The sequence below is a fragment of the Schistocerca serialis genome, chromosome 7 (genome assembly GCF_023864345.2).
Source record: "Schistocerca serialis cubense isolate TAMUIC-IGC-003099 chromosome 7, iqSchSeri2.2, whole genome shotgun sequence".
NCBI classification, from domain to species: domain Eukaryota; kingdom Metazoa; phylum Arthropoda; class Insecta; order Orthoptera; family Acrididae; genus Schistocerca; species Schistocerca serialis.
Window position 1 is genome coordinate 473,248,875 of NC_064644.1, and position 22,566 is coordinate 473,271,440.

General features: G+C 41.2%; 1 protein-coding gene across 1 annotated transcript in view; it reads right to left on the reverse strand.

The window, feature by feature from the left end:
• LOC126412095 (dmX-like protein 2) overlaps nt 1-22,566 on the reverse strand; it is a 370,418-nt gene that overhangs the window by 74,614 nt on the left and 273,238 nt on the right. The window contains exons 49-52 of the mRNA XM_050081514.1: nt 17,582-17,780; nt 10,527-10,785; nt 6,350-6,474; nt 5,783-5,936 (exon numbers count right to left, since the gene is read on the reverse strand). Of these exons, the coding sequence (XP_049937471.1) occupies nt 5,783-5,936; nt 6,350-6,474; nt 10,527-10,785; nt 17,582-17,780 (737 nt within the window). The remainder of the gene's footprint in view (nt 1-5,782; nt 5,937-6,349; nt 6,475-10,526; nt 10,786-17,581; nt 17,781-22,566) is intronic.

Here is a 22,566-nt window from a genome sequence, read left to right on the forward strand (position 1 = left end):
AATTGGAACAGACAAGGAATTTAGCACTCTAAGAAAGCCTCATTTGTTCCAGTGCCCACAAGATCACGTTTCATTATGTTTCAAAGTCAGTATAGTTATGAGCTAACTGGACTTTAAGGGAAAACAACAGAGCAACTCATGGAGCCCCCTTGTTTAGACTCATCCAGTCTTAGAGTAGTTGTCCTCAGTTAAAGAGTCATAAAATGATGTATTAATAATATATGCAGAAGTGCTATCTCTTCTGAACTGCACTAAATCTGAAAAAGGGAGAGGGGGAGGAAGAATTGGACAAAGGGAGAGAGGGAGGAAGAATTGGACAAAGGGAGAGGGGGAGGAAGAATTGGACAGAGAGGGGGAGGAAATTACTCTGGGCCTCTGCATGGTTAAAACCCTGGATTGGGAGTTGCTCCACACCAAGCGCTCTAGCAGACACTGCACGCAGCTCGCAAACAGCATTGTTGTTCATAGAAAATTGGAGCAAGCAAGCAACTGTATGGTACGCAGGTGAAGTCAGAGCAGTGAGGAACTTATGCCTGACACACCACAAGGAGCTGCCGCCGGATGTCGAGTGGCAGCTCCTCAGCCTTAGCACAGAGAGCTGGTCCTGTAAGCAGCCATGGCCAGCCTAATCCTAGTGGTCTTCGTGTAAGAGTGTCTCGCTGATGTATATACTGTGCACCTTTAGTCACGCCAAGACTGCACAAAAGCCCTATAAAACTGGAACAGATGCGTTCTGTCTGCTCTGCAAGACCTGTGGCTAAGACACTTTATAATATTCAGAGACTTCTGGGTTCTGGCTTTCAATTCTCTGAGGTGTGGCAACCATGACAATTTGGAGTAAAAAATGAGGCCTAGATACCTCACTGAGGCTTTAAAATGCAGAATGGTATCCCTCACGTGCAAGTCAAGTGAATTAAAAATACAGCAAGAATGATTAAAATTAACACACACACACACACACACTTATCTGCAGATAACTGAAAACCTATCTTCGCAGCATACACCTCTAACCTCTGAACTGTAAGTTGCAACTGACGAGTTGCTGTTGCAACACTGGGGGAGGAACAGAAGACAGTAAAATCGTTCACAAACGAGGAGCATTGCATGGGACTCCTTACCGTAGACGTGATACTGTATGGCTATGGCAAAGAGGCTACCACTTAAAATGCTGTCATTAGGGACACCTTCCTCCTGTTCAAAACTAGCCGACAGTGTATCACCAACAAGAGTCCTAAAAAATTGCTTCGACGGGAAAGACCAAATGAAGATGGGGAGATGGCAATGAAAACCCACTGATGGATGTGTACGTAAATGCTGTGTCTCCAAGTAGTGTCATTCGTGTTTCTGATCTCAAAGAATATACTGAGACAGTGATGTGTATGTTGGAAGGCCCGTTGAATAGCTGCCTCTAGGAGGGTCATGTTACCAACAGTAGATGAAAATCTTCAGAATTCACACTGACATTGGGTAAGGAGTTGCATGGTCTCTAACAACCAGATTAGACAATGGTCTACCATTCACTCCAGGGTCTTTCCAACACAGCTCATTAAGGAGATACTCAGGTACACACGAGACGTGTGGTCCTTTCCTGGTTTGAGAACAGGTACCAAAATTGCCTCTCTCCGCGATTTGGGAAAGTGACCTATCTGCCATATCAAATTAAAATGTTTGAAGAGGATTCCCTTTGACACTGTTGGCAAATGTTGAAGCATTCAGTGTCATGAGTCTCAGACAGAGCTGATTCCAGCTCCAACATGGAGATAGAACAATTGTAAGACTCACCATTGTTTGATCTGAAGCCCAACTTGACCCTGTCTGAAGTCGCGTGGTAGGCAAGAAATGCCGGATTCTGGCTCGCATTGGTTGCAGTCATTGCAAAATGCTCTAACATTCTCCGAGTGATCTCTCTGGGCAATGTTTGGTGCCATCTCTGTTTCAACACTTCTGCTATTGGTAAAAAACTGTGTTCACGGGAAACCCTTCTAATGGCATCCCATATTCTTGTAGAAGGCCTGCCATGACCTTTTCTTGCTCTCCTTAATTACGCATCGAGCCTTGGCTCTAGCGACCTGAAAGGCGGTATTTAAATGATCAAAGAGCCACAGGCCTGCGCTGGATTGCTGAGTGGCACTAATTGCTCCACCAAGGTCCAGGTTGCCTCCTGTGATGACTTTGCCATGATGGATCACTCGTGAGATGTGGTCCAACCATTCCTGGACACTCTCGTTGTGATCAAGCACAGTCAGCCACACTGAACAACCATTTTAGTGGCTTCTGTTGAGGTAAGGTTCCATCCAGTAGGTAGATCCACAGTGGGAAGTGCTTGCCAGAATAAAGGTCATAAGTTGCTTCCCATGAGCCAAGTCTGCAAGGGCTGAAAGCAGAAAAAGAGGTCGATGGCTGACGACGGCCCAGGAACGACTGGGTCTGCCTGTATTGAGGATGCACACCTCCTGCGACATCATGAAGTTTTCAAAGACTCAACCCCCAGGTCAAGTATAATTTTAACCCCACAATACATTATGGGATTTGAAATCACCCATTAAAAGGCCTGTAACAGCCTTGCAGTCTATCGCATCCTGCAGAGGTAAGTACAGTGAGCAGAGAGTGATGATCTGATCCACATGAACTGCAATGACTAATGCTTGTAGGTCAATAACCAAGGAGAGTGCAGATGAGTGGTGTGTGTTATTGACAAATACAGGAATCCTTCCCTTGGTCCTTTCCCTGCTCAGGTCATCTCGATGAGTGGTATAGCCCTATAGGGCATCAGATGCTTTAAAATGTGTTTCCTGTAAACACAAGCACAGGAGGCACTTCTGTGCTATGAGTCTCAGTTCCTCCATGTGTCCTGAACCCATTCATGTTCCATTGTACTGTGGGAGCCATTTATCAAGGGGCTTACATTTTCACTCTTTCTTTCTGACGGGGAGGGGAGCCCACAGTGGATGGAGGCTCCGTCTTGAGGTAAGATGAGTGCCATAAGGCCGAAATCAAGATCCAATGGCTTCAAAGATGAATCACTAGAAATGTCAGAGAGAGTGACATCAACATCATCGGACTGTTCACTTCCTGTCTCAATCTGTGGCTGAGTCTTTGCATTTGATTTTGATTTTTTGGCCTGGGGAGCCTTCAGAGTTCTATTTGTGGAGATGGTAGTGGCAGCACTGGACTGTGGAGCAGACTGAACCTCTGGAGGAGGAGGTAGCTCCGCAGCATCAGCTACCACTGTCTTGTCTGATGTCATGGGAGGATGTATAGGCTTCGAAATAAATGAAGCAGCACTAGCAGTAGTGCTGATACTAGCAATCTCTGTTTGTGTAGTAACATTAGTGTTCTGAACTAGTTGTTTAACAACTGCAACAAAGGTGGTAGCAAACATGGGGGCTACATAGCCTTATAGATCTTTGTGGCCTCACCATATAAGATGCATTTTGTCCTCATGTATCTTTCTATCTGCAAGGAAGAAACTGTAGTCACCGCTCCACATTTTGGTGGACATAAGCTTCTGACACCTCCTTGGGCAGAGTTATCACATTTGCCATATGTGGCTTCTCCCTGGAGGAAAAAATGGACAGAGAGGGGTGAGAGTAGGAGATGGACAGAGAGGGCTGAGCACAGGAGATGGACAGAGAGGGGAGGGGCGAGAGGTGGGACGGACAGAGAGGGGAGGGGCGAGAGGTGGGACGGACAGAGAGGTGAGGGGCGAGAGGTGGGACGGACAGAGAGGGGAGGGGCGAGAGGTGGGGGGAGGGGTGAGAGGTGGGACAGACAGAGAGGGGAGGGGCGAGAGGTGGGACAGACAGAGAGGGGAAGGGCGAGAGGTGGGACAGACAGAGAGGGGAGGGGCGAGAGGTGGGACAGACAGAGAGGGGAGAGGGGGTTACAGGTGGGTGGACGGAGAGGGGGGAGAGTTGGGGGAGTGAGAGGTAAGGGTGGGGAGCGACAATGGATGGAGAGGGAGAGTGGAAGGGAGGAGTGGGGGCGGGGGAGAGTGGGGGCGGGGGAGAGTGGGGGCGGGGGAGAGTGGGGGCGGGGGAGAGTGGGGGCGGGGGAGAGTGGGGGCGGGGGAGAGTGGGGGCGGGGGAGAGTGGGGGCGGGGGAGAGTGGGGGCGGGGGAGAGTGGGGGCGGGGGAGAGTGGGGGCGGGGGAGAGTGGGGGCGGGGGAGAGTGGGGGCGGGGGAGAGTGGGGGCGGGGGAGAGTGGGGGCGGGGGAGAGTGAGGGCGGGGGAGAGTGAGGGCGGGGGAGAGTGAGGGCGGGGGAGAGTGAGGGGAGGGAGGGAGGGAGGGAGGGAGGGAGAGAGAGAGAGAGAGAGAGAGAGAGAGGGAGGGGGAGGGGGGGGAGAGAGAGAGAGAGGAGAAGGAAATAGACAGAGTGATTGGAATACATAAATACCAAGGTAACACTGGATTTCTCAGCTAGTATGTATCAGGTGTATCTACGAGGAGTCATCAGGCGTATTTTAACTTGTGTTTTGACAGATATTAACGATTTTGTTTTTGCCATGTGTAGCTGGAGTTATCCCAAACAGATAATGCTCTTAATATTTTTCATGTGATTCCCAGTGCCAATAAAAAGTATCTGTTTGTTTCCCATTATGAACATAACTATTTTTAAAGCAGAAATGTACATTTCCATTGGATACAGCAGCCTCAAATTAATACAGCAAGACACTAATTTTATCAATGTGTATTAACAGGAAGAATAGCCACTACTTGAGCTGCTCCTGTTAGTAGATATCTATCCCTAATTTGGCATAAGATCGATCTGGGTCTATCAAACAGGCATGTAATGGTCTGCTTTAAAAGTCGTTTTGTTTGTAACCGTAAACGGGCTCTTTCCATTGACACTGGTCATCGGTGACAAACACAATGAAAAATATCTGTCTGGGGTGACTCCAGCTACACATTTCAGAAACCAAATTGATAATATCTGCCAAAACATCAGAGAAATTTTGCATGATGAGTCTTGGGAGAGACACCTTGTATAAAAATAAACCATTTTTCTTATGCAAAAAAGAAATTTAGGTTGCTGCTATATACTTTCACTGTCAAATGCATTAATTTTACTGAGTAGGTGCAGGCAAGGAAATCTCTGTGCACTTCTACAGATCTCTAAAGAATGAATTGTGTGACAAGTGGCAGCAATTTTCTGTTATTGTTTCATTTACTCTTTCTTCAAAACTATTTATTAGTGAAAAAGGAATTCCTATTTTTCGTGAATTTCTTTTTTAAGGACTTTGAATGTCTAATACTTAACATCATTGTTAATCAAAGATTAGAAACAGTAATGCATACATTGAGTTGAAACATATACAGCAAGAGCTATAAAGGCACATTTACTTAACTCGATTGTATGTCCTGATTATGTGATCCATTGTTTTCTGAGATCAAGTACTTAAGTAAAAAGAGGTCAGACACACATCACTATTTGGTTTGCACAAACTGATTATTGGCATCAAGAGTTTGTAATTAATTACTGACATCAACAGTTTGTCCGATGGAAAAATTTAAAATTAGTAAAATGTTCCTAGCTTACAGATTTGTTACAGAAAGCTTGACAACTCAGACCTTGCACTATACTCCCCACTGTTTTGGTGTGAAAACTCCAGAGATAACTATGCATCACGTTCTCAGGTCGTACACTGAGGCACAGACAGAAAAAAAAGGAAAACTTACTTCCTGCTTTTCACTGCATGATACATGGCTATTTCTTCTTTATATGATTTTAGTTACAGAAAAAAGTAAATATTACATAAACAGTTGCTGGTTTAAAACTAACCACTGAGGCTCCTCGTCCTGTCTGGCTGCTAAGTGTAGGTTGTGGTGTAGAGGGATTACTATGATTCTGTGTTGATGCTGACTGAGCCAATACTGGCCTGTCAGCAGCTGTCTGGATAACCAAAAAACTTGAAGCTGGGAGTGTCTCTGGGTCCCTGCAATGCAATAATTAACTTTAAGAAATATACTAAACTTTTAATAATATTTCTTAATATGGAAATTCTTTCAACTGACGGCTTGGAAGAAAGAAAATCCTGTTAAGAAAAAATTAACTGGATTCAGTGGAGGTGTGTTTCCAAATTAAAACAAACTGGAAGTGGGACTTAGCATATTTAGTTTCCTAGGGGGATAAATGTTTGTTCTTACCATTGTTCAAACCTGTTTTAGCAACTTTTTGCCAATGGTTTTAGTACAAGAGCAACATGGATAAACCTCTAAATTATTATATCAGTATTTCATTTAAATTTCAGCCTGAAGTTTAAGAGCATAGGCACAATAAATATTAGCATGAAGTGTTAATACAAGGAAGAAACTAATAATGCTTTAATACGTAGTGCATTTTCCATACCTTGTTAAATTAATGACATCAAATTCACACTCATCCTCCAACCACAGTGGTGATTCTAACAGCAAAGATATATCCATCTCTTGTATTTCCTTTGGTGTTGCAAGAGCAAGAAATCCTGGGTTGGCCTAAAAAACAAAATTAACAGTAATATGAAATATCATGTTGACAGACATACATATATATCACACAATGAATTATATCAACAATAAAAATGAATTTTCAGCCAATAAAGCAGAAAAGATTTCTACTTACTGAATGGCAATAGATGCAGGCAGAAACAAAATAAGGTGACATTAACATTATTTTTCACAAGAAGTGGCATTACTCCCAAGTTTCTGAATAGTGTGGTTCCCTACAATTTTTTCCATCTCTTTGGGACAGGAAAATGTCAGCTTTTGTTTTCATTTGGTGTGTGTGTTTTCTGAAAGTCTGAAATCTCTTCCTCTATAGTCATTTGGCTACAGGAAATAACTATGGTACTAACTGCACACTTTTACTTGGACCCTGTCTGATCCGTGAAAGTCGGCGGACTTCGGGCCACTCCGGAATCTTTATGATTGCTGCCGACATTAGCTACTTAATACTATTATGTGTCACAGCAATAAATAGCCATAGTGTGAATAGTGTTGATTCCTGTGCGGTGTTGTGCCCAGTGATTGTCAACACTATTTACAAAAATGAAGGAAGAGGTTTTACCAGTACCCTGTACTTTTAGCGACTCACCATCAACTTTCGTGTCACTTCTGCAATGCATTAACCTATTACACATTTATTTCTATTATAAGCCATAAGCTGCCTGCCCTGAGAGAAGGAGGTGGGGCTTGTCAGAGCATGCAATTCACTACAAGCCAATTGTAAGCATCTGCTCCCAGCATGCCTCTGTACAGAGGATAAGTAAAAGTGTGCAATTAATACAGCCAAGTGTGAGTAAAAGTAAACTTGCATTCTCACTGCAGTACATACACTAAGGAACACTGTGTCTCTAATCGTGAAAAGGATACTGCAGCTCGTATACACTGTTCAGTCCATCATCATGCTTCAAAAAGTCATAGATTAAACAGGAGCCATCACTTTATGTTTGACAAAATTGGCATACAGCACTGCAACATCAAATACTTGCTCTTTATAAAATGCAACTCATCAAAGATCTGCCTTTCACTGGCTGCATATACGGTCAATAACACTTGCTGATGATCCCTACTGACAAATTATGGGCAGGAAGTCCCCCTGGGATACTGAATAAGAGACAAGAGAAACGAATATGAAAGTAAATCAAAAAGTAAGTTACGGTAGCTCACCATGAGAGCACACTGTGTGTCATAACTATGATAAATGTGTTTCACATGACAATAACTGCGACACATCTTATAGGATGGGTGGTGTGGTATCGCATCGTGTTGTTTGTGCAGAGAGGGCTAGACCCAATGGCGTATTAAATGGATGTTCACTGCAAATCCGGATGTGCATGCAATGATCAAATTTCTATGGGCTAAATGACTGAATTGCACAGACATTCAATGCTGGATATGGTGAGCATGTAATCTCTTGCCCAGGTATTGTAAAGTGGTGTAAGCAATCCGATGCTTGATGCATGGATCTCACTGATGAATATCACAAAGGAAGGCCCACAATGTCCAGTACTGTTGCAAATGTTGACCATGTGGATGTGATCATTAGAGGGGATTGGTCCACAAAACTGCAGAAAATTGTCAGCATTCAGAACATTTCATATGGCAATGTGTTCTCCATTGTTCACCAGCGCTTTGGGTATCATAAACAGTGTGCCAAATGCGTCCCACAGCTCCTCACCAATGTTCACAAGAAACTATGTTTCAAATCATCATTGGCACATTTGGAAAGGTATTCTGTGGAGTACAATGAGTTTCTGCAGTGAATCATTACTGGGGATGAAATGTGGGTCTACCACTACACCCCCAAAACAAAGAGAACATTGATGGACTGGCTGCACACCACATAACCGCAACAAAAGAAGGCCAATGTCCAACCTTCAGTAGGAAAGGTGATGGTGACAGTGTTCTTTCACATGGAGAGTGTGTTGCATGTGGAATTTACACCTAAAGGCACGAAAATCAACTCTGCTCTGTATTGTCAAACTTTTCTCCAGCTGTGTAAGGAAATCACAGAAAAGCGATGGGGAAAATTGAGCACCAGTATGATTTTACTGCACCATAATGCATCACCACACTCTGCCCAACAAACAACAGAATCGATGCAGCAATTCAACTGGGAGGTATGGCAACATTCTCCATACAGTTCATACCTAGCACCATGCGATTATCTTGTGTTCGGTAAGATGAAAGAGGATCTCAGTGGATTATGATTCTGAAACAATGAGGGGATGAAAACAGCTGTATGCAGGTGGATACCTAGTGCTGGAAGTAATTTCTACACATCCAGAATCAAAAAATTGGTTACTCATTCTGAGAAATGTTTACAGCCTCTTGGGGATTATGTAGAAAAGTGAACTTACACTGTATGTTGTCACAGCCATGTTGCCTATGTGTATCTGGTTTAATAAATGGGCGTAACTTGGAAGTATAACTTTCTTTATGATTTGCGCTCATACAAGGAGTAAAATTGAGATTTCTTAGTGTCCAGAAGGGATATAAAAGAATAGGTAAAATACAAAATTATGATATTCAAAAGGAGTGGAAAATTTGGAGTGTGAAAGAAAAATTGTATGGAAACAAAAGTAAATGGAGTGAATACCCGCCAAAAATTGATCCAGAGAGACTATCATGTCAGGTAAAGGACTTTAAACCAAAAGGGAAGAAGAAACCTGGCAGATCGAGAAAAACATGGGAACTGTAATATGCCCGAATTGGCCTAATATGGAACATGTGGAAGAAGATGGAGCAGGGGGAGGAGGAGTAACCCAGGCGAATGCAACAGATCGGCACCTTCTGTTTTTGGAGGGAAGTGAAAGTATTCTGTGAATCCGATACAATTGTTCAATCTGTAACTGAACCTGGATCAATGGCATCAAGTTCTCTTTCACCAGTTACTACAGGATTTGTCTTATACCTAATGGATTTGTCTGAAGCCTCATGATCATCAAAGAAGTGTGGAGGGGGAAGCTGCCAATGCATACCTTATGAACACAGCCAAATGGGTTCTGCAGGGCAGTGTGTGTATCAAATTTTGGACTGGCATCGTGCACGAAAGTCCATTGACAATGTTAGTGAGTGTAATTTGAGAGCTTTGTAGGAATGGGATATAATCATATAAAATATTGTCCAGCCCTACAGTCAACATTTTGGTCAATACCATGCTCACATCATGCAAGTCTTCCTCCAGGAGACAGGAATCAACTGAATGAAAATGTCTGTAGTATATGCTGACATGAACCCAACTAAGAATGCTTGTGGCCAAATGAAACTTTCAGTGCATCATCGCAAGAACCTTCCTCACACACTGGATGACCTCAGGAGGGCTGTCATCAAATGGTAGGACACACCTAGGCAACGAAGGTTGCACCACCTTGTAGACATCATGCCATGCAGATGGAGCAACAGATTTTGATTCCACATGTATGCAAAGTTTGGCACTTTCAAACAGACAGCCTTTATTTTGGTTATTGTCTTAGGTTTATTTTGTAGTAAAGTATTTATTTTTAGTTTCATAAGGCTTATTCTTTCACTCCCTGCTCCCCTTGAATCTAAGCTCACACATCCAAAGAAATGCAAATGGTGCACACTTTTTTTCTTATATAACATTCCAAACATTTTTTTAAAGCTACGACATTAGAAAGCTAATGAGACAGTGAGAAATATTAGTTATGACAATTAGAAAAGCTGGCAATAAAAAAATTTCAGCAGAATCTGCCAGCATGTTCCAGTCGAACCAGCCACTGCTGAAACAGTGAACTGCTTCCAAGTTTCAGCCAGTAGCAAGTCAACTTTCTTTAGCACTTCATTATTACAAACTGTCTTTATTCAGATATGAATTTATAGTAGGCATAACACTTGAGGAAAGTATGTACACAAACAAAACAAGAGATGCTTACGGACTACATTATTTCAACGCCATGTTTAGCCATGTAATTTTAATGTAAAAGTTATCATATTCGCTACAAAAAAAGGTATCCAAATTGTAAGGTTTATCATCTTTAGGATTATTCAACTACTTCACAAATATTACACTACATAGTGCCAACCTGATTGAGACAAAACGCAGATATAGAATCCTGATCCTTGTGAATAATCTTCACCAATTCTGCAAATGATGATGATGAATCGGAAGCTCTCTCATCTGAAGTGCGTACGCTGTCTGTAACTGTCACACTTGGCTCCATAATTGAAGCTACAGATCGACGCTTACCAAATACAGAACGTATGAATATATCTTGAACTGGTTCTTGCCGTACCAAATAGCACCAAAGACGCCGAACTGGAGCAGCTGATGCATGCCTTGTGCTGGAAAGGACAAATAACGCAATTAAATTAGATTGTATTTGCACACTGAGAAACGAGTAGCACAAACTCTTTCCTGGCATAGGGGCTAACGATTAAAGAAATGGTTCCCATTGATATAAGAATGAAAATTCAGGTACTGCTTGTGAAAAAATATTCATAGTAAATGAGAGATAAACAAGTAATTCACTAGCACCTACGATTATAGTAGATATGTGCACTTGTACCAAATATATAGCACAAGTGGGAGTACGCTGGCTGTAAAAGTAAATGATGCAGAAACACTGGAGAAGGGGAGTGTATCATTGGCAAGGAGAGGGGTTTTGGGGAAGGGAGGGGGATGTAATGCAAACTAAAACTACCAACAAATTTACCAGTGAATAAGTCTGCTTGGTTTACAGGACTAGGAAACAAATCATGTATTCATGTTGACAGTATATGCTTTTTTTCCAGAACAGACTTGAACAAAGTACTATTGAAATTTTCAAAATGAAATACATTTTACACTCAAAATAATGGAGTAGCCACTTGGAAACAAGCAGCAGCAATGTCTAAAATGCTATACAAGATACCATTTCTTAAAATAATATAGTGGTCACTCATAATTCTGCTGTAGTACTTGGTCAGAAATATTTACTAATTTTTTTTACCTTAGGCATTTAAGCATTATGCCATTTTCGAAGGAACAAAATGCTTCTGATACAAAATATCACATCAAAGTTAATCACTTACAGAGTAAGTGCACAAGTGTTATACAGGAACAGGGCAGAAGAACCTGGCTGTTAGATTTTCTAAGCTTGCTAATATATATTTTGTGAGAGGATTTACCTGAAACTAAGAAATCAAATGAATTGCTTTTTGTAAAAAGGCAACATATCTATATTTCCTAATTTTGCAGTTGAGACAAGTAACTGGATAAAACTAGTTTAATGTAATTTATCTCCTGACATAATTTAACTGGATAGAAAAAACATCTACTCACCAAGTGGTGGCAGAACACACACATAAAAGAAAGTTGTTATTAGGCAAGCTTACTGCACAGTAAGTCTCCCATGACCCGCAGTTCTGGGTGACTTTCCTGAAATCTACTCCTTTTCCTAGACCTCTCCAGTCCTTTGTTCCACCCCTCTTTCTTCCCCTTCAACCCTTCTGCCTGGAGGAGGAGCCACTGGCTCTGAAAGCTTGCTTAATTACAGCCTTCTTTTATGTGTGTTTTCTGCCGCCGCTTGGTGAGTAGACTTTTTAGCTATCTGATTAAATTATGTTGTCAAAAATTGATTGTTTTCATTGTCATCTCCTGACATGTATTCCCGGTTTCTTCATGTAGGTATATTTGCTTATTACATACATGTAAAAGTCAAATATCCCATGGAGGGAAACAAGTGGATGATTTTGTTGGTGTTGGACATGTTCCCTATCTACAGTACACTGTGTTTTCAAATTAATTGTAGGGTTAAGTTACTTGTTTTAAAACAGAATTGTACAAATAACTGTCTTTTACTGTAAGAAAATTATTGTTAGCTATTTCTGAATAGTATTTGATGTTTTTCATGGTTATATTACTCAGTCACCTCCATCTACATCTCAGATGCCATTGTTGACAGCCATGATGTGACTGCATGCAAAACCTGCATCTTGTCTTTAGGGATACGGATAAAATATTTCTTGATGTCATCCATTTTGTTGTTACTTATAGGCAGTATGGATACATGGCCTTTCTTGGGAGGCAGTTGCAAATGTTGTATAACTTTTCTCAGTCTAAGAGTGTCCACTGTAAAGCCAAAACTATTCATGTTGCATGTAGCACTAGGTGAATTTTCAGCTGAAAAGATCATTTCATGGTATTTGGAAATAATGAAAAGCCTTTTCAGATGTTGAAGGTCGACTTTACCATATGAATCATCACTCAGTTTCTTTTACAGAATGTAGGTCACCAGGAACTGTAGTTAATAAAAGAATCTCTCTTCATTTGAACAATGGAAAACTTGTTATTGGTTTTTGAGGAATGTTTTATGAGTTCAACAACGTCATATTGTTCCTCCTTCCACTAACACGTCGTGGACTAGGTCCCCACCTGCTGCAAATAGAAAATTAATGGAATCGGCAGACACGTGTTATTGTGCAATCAGGTTCCTTTTAACAATGCACTGAACCACTCGGAACCATAATTGAGAGAAAATAGAAATTTACAAATTTCATACTAGTTGCCTTTCTGATGTAAGTGATTCAAATAGATTAGAGAAACATTTGATGCCCCTTTGAATGATGCTTGAAATCATGTACAGCAAATGAGGTGCCGATTGAGAATTTAAAATTCAGTGTTTGACTTAGAATCATTAGAATTTAACACACTGCATATCGCCCACATAGATTTACATGTTTACACATCCAACTGCCGTGGACTGATCATATAAATTTACGTTTTTTGTTCTGCACATATTTTCTGAGACCTGTTGCCCATGCCAGGAACTATTTCAATTTAACAAAAAGTTATATATGAATTGAGGGTTCAGTGCAGTGAACAAAAATATGAATTTATTCTTATCTTTGGTTTTACCATATTTTCTGAGACCTGTTGCCCATGCCAGGAACTATTTCAATTTAACAAAAAGTTATATATGAATTGAGGGTTCAGTGCAGTGAACAAAAATATGAATTTATTCTTATCTTTGGTTTTACCACCAACAGTCAGTACCATGAAATAATCAGTACTGTGAACTTCACACGTCTTCCTTCAATCCGACCAGATACGGATCCCAAACACTCAAACAGAACTCAAGTATAAGTCACACTGGTGTCCTACACGTCATCTTCTTTACAGGTGAACCACTCTTTCCTAAAATTCTCCCAATAAACTAAAGTCGACCATTCACCTTCCCTGCCATAGTTATCTCATGCTCATTCCTCTTCATACTGCATTATAATGTTACACCCAGATACTTACACGAATTGACCGTGCCAAGTAGGATACTAGTAATACTGTATCCAAACATTACAGGTTTGATCTTCCTACTCACCCGCATTAACTTAAATTTTTCCACATTTACGGATAGTTGCCATTCATCACACCAACTGGAAATTTTGTGTAAGTCATCTTGTATCTTACTACAATCGCTCAACTATGACACCTTAGCATATACCCTGGCATCATCAGCCAACAGCAGAAGATTGCTGCCCACCATGTCAGACAAAGCATTTATGTATATCGAGAACAACAGCAGTCCTACCACACTTCCCTGGGCCACTCCTGATAATATCCTTGTCTCTGATGAACACTCGCCATCGAAGACCATATACTGGGTTCTATTATTTAAGAAGTCTTCAAACCATTCACATATCTGTGAAATTATTCCATATGCTTGTACCTCTGTTAATAGCTTGCAATGGGGCATCATGTCAAATTCTTTTGGGAAATCTGTAAATATGCTGCCCTTCATCCATAATTCTCAGTATATCCAAAGGCAGGCTGAGTTTCGCACGAACGATGCTCTGTTAAACTATGCTGATTCATGTGCATAAGATTCTCAGTCTTGAGAAAGTTTATTTTATTCAAACTGAGAATGTGTTCAAGGATTCTGCAGTGAACAGAAGTTATGGATATTGATTTGTAATTTTGTGGGTCTGTTCTTTTACTTTTCTTGTATACTGGCATCACCTGTGCTTTTTTCCAGTCACTTGGGACTTTGCACTGGGTGAGAGATTCACGATAAATGCAAAGTAGGTAAGGGGCCAATGATGTATAGTAGTCCCTGTAAAATCAAACTGGGATTTGCTACTGACCAGGTGATTAATTTACTTCCAAATCTTTCAGAATTTTCTCTATGCGAGGTATGCTTATTACAATGTCATCCATTAAAGGGTCTGTCTGATGGTCAAATGACAGTACATTTATGCAATTCTCCTGAGTGAATGATTTCTTGAACATGAAATTTAAAACTTCAGCTTTTGTTTTGTTACCTTCAGCTGCCACACTAGACTGCTCAACAAGAGACTGCATGGAAGCCTGAGACCTGCTTAGTGGCTTTACATATAACCAGAATTTTCTCGGGTTCTCTGCCAAATCTTTTGCACAGGTGTGTGGTGGTGGTAGTTGTATGCTTTGCACATAGATCCTTTCACAGGAATCTCTAGTAACCTTTGCTTGTCGTCATTTACGCATTTCTTTTGAACCAAGAATGCAACAGCCTGTTTCCTCAGCATCTATCGAATTTTGTTATTACACCATGGTGGGTCTTTTCCCTCTTTTATCCACTTACTAGACACATAACACTCCAGACCACAATTTACAATCTGCTTAAACTTTGCACATAATTCCTCTACATCCATCTTACTAGAAATAAGTGATGCTAATTCACTATCCAAGTGAGATGTTAATAACTGCTTATCTGCTATAACTAGTAGAAACACTCTCCTAGCCTCTTGAATGATTTAGTAACTTTTGTGATCATAGTTGCTATAAAGACATTATGATTATTAATCATCGGTTTCTACACTCAAATAGTCGATAAGGTCTGGCCTATTTGTAACTACAAAGTCTACAATATTTCCATTGAATGTGGGCTGCTGAGCTAGTTGCTCAAGGCAACTTTCAGAAAATGTGTTCAAAAGTATTTTGCATGACTGTCTGTCTGTCTGTCTGTCTGTCTGTACCCCTTGCAATGAATCCATAGACATCCCAGTATATACTCGGCAGGTTAAAGTTGTTTCCAACCATACCTACATCTGTTATACACAACTATATGACTTCACTGTCACACTGAACTTCAACCTCATTGTTTCCATCCTGAGATTTCCAATATCATAGTGATAATTTTAAGCAGTACTGCAGAATATTGCCTGCTGCTTCAAACTGCAATGAAAATGTCTGTAAAAAATGCAACAACTTCTTTTTTTTTCTGTAAGTTCCACAGGATACTAGGTATGAATGTTCCAACTACAGGGTGTTTCAAAAATGACCGGTATATTTGAAACGGCAATAAAAACTAAACGAGCAGCGATAGAAATACACCGTTTGTTGCTATATGCTTGGGACAACAGTAGATTTTCAGGCAGACAAACTTTCGAAATTACAGTAGTTACAATTTTCAACAACAGATGGCGCTGCGGTCTGGGAAACTCTATAGTACGATATTTTCCACATATCCACCATGCGTAGCAATAATATGGCGTAGTCTCTGAATGAAATTACCCGAAACCTTTGACAACGTGTCTGGCGGAATGGCTTCACATGCAGATGAGATGTACTGCTTCAGCTGTTCAATTGTTTCTGGATTCTGGCGGTACACCTGGTCTTTCAAGTATCCCCACAGAAAGAAGTCACAGGGGTTCATCTCTGGCGAATAGGGAGGCCAATCCACGCCGCCTCCTGTATGTTTCGGATAGCCCAAAGCAATCACACGATCATCGAAATATTCATTCAGGAAATTAAAGACGTCAGCCGTGCGATGTGGCCGGGCACCAACTTGCATAAACCACGAGGTGTTCGAAGTGTCGTCTAAAGCAGTTTGTACCGCCACAAATTCACGAAGAATGTCCAGATAACGTGATGCAGTAATCGTTTCGGATCTGGAAAATGGGCCAATGATTCCTTTGGAAGAAATGGCGGCCCAGACCAGTACTTTTGGAGGATGCAGGGACGATGGGACTGCAACATGGGGCTTTTCGGTTCCCCATATGCACCAGTTCTGTTTATTGACGAAGCCATCCAGGTAAAAATAAGCTTTGTCAGTAAACCAAATGCTGCCCACATGCATATCGCCGTCATCAATCCTGTGCACTATATCGTTAGCGAATGGCTCTCGTGCAGCAATGGTAGCGGCGCTGAGGGGTTGCCGCGTTTGAATTTGTATGGATAGAGGTGTAAACTCTGGCGCACGAGACGATACGTGGATGTTGGCGTCATTTGGACCGCAGCTGCAACACGGCGAACGGAAACCCGAGGCCGCTGTTGGATCACCTGCTGCACTAGCTGCGAGTTGCCCTCTGTGGTTGCCGTACGCGGTCGCCCTACCTTTCCAGCACGTTCATCCATCACGTTCCCAGTCCGTTGAAATTTTTCAAACAGATCCTTTATTTTATCGCTTTTCGGTCCTTTGGTTACATTAAACCTCCGTTGAAAACTTCGTCTTGTTGCAACAACACTGTGTTCTAGGTGGTGGAATTCCAACACCAGAAAAATCCTCTGTTCTAAGGAATAAACCATGTTGTCTACAGCACACTTGCACGTTGTGAACAGCACACGCTTACAGCAGAAAGACGGCGTACAGAATGGCGCACCCACAGACTGCGTTGTCTTCTATATTTTCACAACACTTGCAGCGCCATCTGTTGTTGAAAATTGTAACTACTGTAATTTCGAAAGTTTGTCCGCCTTAAAATGTACTGTTGTCCCAAGCATATTGCAACAAACGGTGTATTTCTATTGCTGCTCGTTTAGTTTTTATTGCCGTTTCAAATATACCGGTCATTTTTGAAACACCCTGTACATCCTTTCCAAATCACTACACAATGTGAACAGTAGTGTGCACTGAATTTCCTTTGACAACTTACTCAGCTATATATAAATAACTCATTAAACACACAAAATGGTGAAAATGTAAACAAGTTTTAGGAAGATAAAAGGGTGAGAACCAGTACTGCACTATGAAACTACAAAACTGACCATTAAATGTGACCTATGCTGTCTCGTCAAGGAAGTAAATGATGGGATCAGATTTTAACATGAAATCAATCAAGATGTTTTGCTCATACATTAAACATTATTTGTTTTTGCTGTAATTAGTATATGTGATGAACTTACTGAAATGGTGTATTTTGTGGCTCAAACAGTGAACGGTACTTGTGAATAGCTGGTCCTGTCACTCCCGTCTCCACATAACAACCTGGTATATAATTGAGTGGTGGAGGACGCCGAGCTTCAAGCTCATCATTGAGGATATCCTGCCACTGGGATACAACACGCAGGACACCATGTATCAGGGGACTGCATACTGGTAGCTCTGCAAAAAATTTCATTTTATCATTTAATTTCCTATTTTTATCTACAAACAAAATTGGAATTTTGAGTAAATTATAACACAAAGAACTAGGGTACTTTGTAATGAAATAAGCTGTTGGAACACTGTAAATTAAATTAAAGTGCTGCTATATCTATTATAAAGTTAAATGCTGCCTACAAAATGTGAAAATATCCCCCCCCCCCCCCCCCCCCACACACACACACACAAACCAGAACTATCCAAAGAAGATCAGAGTTCAAACACCCACAATTAATCAAAAAACTTTAGGGTGAAAGAAGCCAGATGTACAATGCGCACACACACACACACACACACACACACACACACACACACACACACACATCTTAAACAGTAACTAACTAATTGTGTGAAATTACTGATATGTATGTTCAGTGGCACAGTGGCATAGCTGGCAAAAGGGGGGGGGGGGGGGCGGCACAGGGCGGGGGGGTTGAGATGTTTGTGGTCTGCACAAGTAACAGTTCCGTGGAGGGGGTAAGGCTGAAAAAACCTGCTCACGACTTGTGAGTATACAGGGTGTTCGATAATTCCCGTTACAAATTCCTGGGGCAGGTAGAAGGGAGTAAGTATATAATATTTTGAATAGGAACTCACAACCAGAAATGTACCATTTCCATGCTACAGCCATTCGAAAACATATCTGGTAGGTAGATATACAACAGGGTAGTTATGGTAGGGCTGGTTACATCATCAGATTGGTGGATGTCATTTGACATCTATCCTACCTCTCTGACCTGGTTTAAGCCTCATTAATATGCCAGACAAGTGCAACATGGTTCAGTATACGTTTGCAGAATACACTGACATGAACCTTCTGAATGGTGAAGCTTGTGCCAATGGAAAAGCTGCTTGTTGCCTTTATCAGGATCATTCTCCACAATGTCAGACTCCATCACATACCCCTTTTTGCCACAATTAAGCAACAGCTTTGAGAAAGGGTACCTTCACAATCAACAGGCGCGAATGTGATGCTGCAGAAGATGCCGCACACCCAAATTGTAAGAGGCTGTAGTGCGTAACTTGAAGAGGATTGGTCAACAAGTACATGAGCAATTTCTTTGGCTATTAATGAGTGGAATTGTGAAACAAGTGATGTTCTGGGTCATGCCAAACCAACTGCTTGAGAAAGTGGTCACATTACCAGCATATCTTCAAATGGTTATAGTATGGAAGTGGTATGTTTCTGAACATAGGTTCCAATTCAAAATACCATTTACTCACTCCACTTTACAAGCCCTAACAATTTTTCACGGGAATTTCCGAATACCTTAGATATTAAGTCTGGCCTCGGCAGCCAGAGACTGTGGTTGTGTGTGTGTGTGTGTGTGTGTGTGTGTGTGTGTGTGTGTGTGTGTGTGTGTGTGTTGTTGCCCAATTCTGATGAAGGCCTTTTTGGATGAACAATTTTGTTGAACCCCGAACCATCAACTGCTGCCTTGCAGTCAGTAGAGGGATCTATAGAGGCTAAGGATGTTCCCCTGAAAATGGATCCAACAATCTGGTAAGCTGTAAGGGCAACTCCCCTGCAAAAATCAGTTGTTGCAAATGCTAACAAAGGAATAAGCTGGCCAGATATTTTGATGACAACCCCAGCACACAAAAAAACAATATGAGATATGGTATAAAAATATTGGCTCTCCAGGAAATCAGGTGGAAGGGAAGTGACATAATGGACTCAGGAAATTTCACTTTCTATAGTGACAGGAGGACAAATACCTTTGGAACAGGTTTTGTGGTCATTAAAGAACTGAAACACACAGTGATACACTTTGAGCCAGTTATGTTACGATTAAGGGGAAAATTTTCCAACACAACAATAATAAATGTACATTCACACACAGAGGAGGCAGATGAACAACAGAAGAATGAGTTTTATAACAAGGTAGAGCAGTTGTTGATCAGGCACCCTAACATGATGTGAAGATATTAATTGGAGATTTGAGTGCAAAAACAGGAAAATAAGAGGCCTATCAGCCAACTATAGGAAGCCATAGCCTCCATGAAATATCAAATGACTTAGGGTTGTAGATTTTGCTATAAGTAAAAACATGACTGTCAGCAGTACATGTTTCCCGCACAAAAAGATACACAAAGAAACATGAATGTCTCGAGATGGACAACCAGAAATCAGATAGACCATATGTTGGTTGATCGGAGGCACATAATGGATGTTAGAAGCCAATGTGCAGCTGACTGCAGTTCAGACCATCATCTAGTGAGAATTAAGTATAGGCAAAGGATATGCTACTCAGTAAACAAAAAGGCCACCAACAAGAGATTTTTGACATTAAGAAACTGAAGTTTGAAGAAATACGGAGAGCATATCAGATGAAAATAGAAGAGGGGATTAAAAATGATACTGACATGACAAATGAATGTGTAGAAATTATGCAAGACTGCAATCCTCGAGACAGCTGGAGAGGTTTTGGGACATGTACGGGCTCACAGGAAAGCAGATTGAAGAATTGAGGAGCATAAAATAGCATGAATGGAATTATTTCAGAGAAGAACAAGAGCAAATATGAATGAATATAATGAAAATTGCCATGTAGCTAAGAGGCTTGCAGACAGAAGAAAAGAGCACTAGAAAAGAAAAAAAAAATTGGAAGAAATTGAACAGCTAGGAGAAGATAAGCAAATATATGAATTGTACCAAAAAATTAAAGAAGGAAAGGCAGGTCTCAAGCCACAACAAATATGTGTAGCAGTAAAGAAGGGAATTTGATAGGGGAGAGTAATAAAACACTTGACAGATGGACAGAATACTTCAAAGAGTTACTGAATCCAGAAGTAGAAGGATTAGAATGAGAACTGGCAGAAATAACTTATTATGGACCAGAGGTTTCAACACCAGGACCCACACAGGAGGAAGTGATACATGCTATTAAGACATTAAAAAAGCATTTAGGACAGAAAGTTTCAGCATAACATATATGGCCCAAAATACAATCAAGAAGGTTGGCCCACCTATACAACAGCAGAAAAAGAACAACTTTTTGAGTGGGCAGGACATATGGGCAGAATAGAGGAGGACAGAATATGTAAAGAGGGTTTTTGATGGCAAGGCTGGAGACAGTCAACAACAGAAGAGAGATCCCAGAAAGAGATGAGTGGACGGAATTGAAGACGACATGAAAAAGCTGGATGTCAGAAGATGGAGATGGAAAGTCATGGGACCGGATAGAACAGCAGGATATTGTGATGCAGGCCAAGGCCCTTCAATGGGTGGAGAGCCAAGAAGTAAGTATGTATCTGTGACTCAACCTCCCCCCTACATGGTGAGGAGCAATCTATTCTTTCCACATTATTGTCATTATAAGTAATTCAACAATTTTTTCTTGGCCCTACTCTTTCATGAAGTTTCAATACGTGGTGGTACTATACGAAACCTACAAAATTGCACCTGTAATGAAGGTGCATTCCAAGCAGAGAGCTGGCATTAAGTATCGTTTTGTGGAAAGTCAGAGCATCGCAGAGATTCGTAAGTGCTTGCAGAATGTCTATCGAGATCTGGCAGTGAACAAAAGCAAGAGTCACGGGGTGATGCCTCTGCCATCATTGCAACAAGGTGCATAAACCTGCCTGATCTCCCATGTGCTGGCTGGCCGAAAACAGCAATGACTCTTGCAATGTTGGAAAGTGCAGACATTCTCATTCTAGGTGATTGAGGATCACAATCAAACACCTTGCTGCTCAACTGAATGTCTCTGTTAGTAGTGCTGACACCCTCGTCCACCAAGTAAGTCTCCGCACCTGAGAGGAGCTCACAAAACTTCATTGGACTGTTCTTCCTCATCCACCCTACAACCCACATCTTGCATCTTCCAACTTGCATCTATTTAGGCCAACAAAGGATGTACTCTGAGGGAGGCAGGATGTGAATGATGGGGAGGTTACTGATGCAGCAAGATGTTGGCTCCAACGTCAACCAGTAGAGTGGTACCTAGCAGGCAAACAGGCCCTCCCAGTACAGTAGCATAAGGCTGTAGCATTGAACGTATATTATGTTGAAAAATAGGGATTTGTAACCACGAGAGTGGGGAATAATATGACCCTTTTATGCATATTTAATCACTGAAATAGTGTTCAACAGAAATTATTTTCATACAATACTTGAGAGAAGTAGGTCAATAATTGTAGTTTAGTTTGATATATATATTTCTTTGTACAAGGGGCACTGTTAACTTAGCTAGTAAGTTTTTATATTGTGGATGTGAAGTGAAGGTTATCGTGCTGTTATTTTTTGTGGTAAGTAGAGAATTGAGACTGCAAAATAAAGAAAACTGATCCTTTATTGGGGAAGGTACTGTGAGATTAAAACGATGTGCCAGAATGTTACTTGGAACTCTGCCTTTCGTGTGCAAGTGCCCTACCGACTGAACTACCTTATCACTACTATGACCCATGCTCTCATCTTTACTTCCACCAGTACCTCATCTCCTATCTTCTACACTTCACAGACGTTCTCCCATGAAACTTGCAGGACTAGCACTCCTGGACTCCTGCATTTAAGTCCCTGTCCAGTTTTAAATTGCCAGGAAGTTTCATATCAGTACATACTCCACTGCAAAGTGAAAAATTCATTTCGGAAACATCTCCCAGGGTATGGCTATGTCATATCTACACAATATCCTTTCTTCTAGGAGTGCAAGTATCATAGGAAAACTTCTGTGAAGTCTGGAAGGTAGAAGATGTACTGGACGAAGTAAAGCTATGCAGAAGTAGCTCAATTGGTACAGAACTT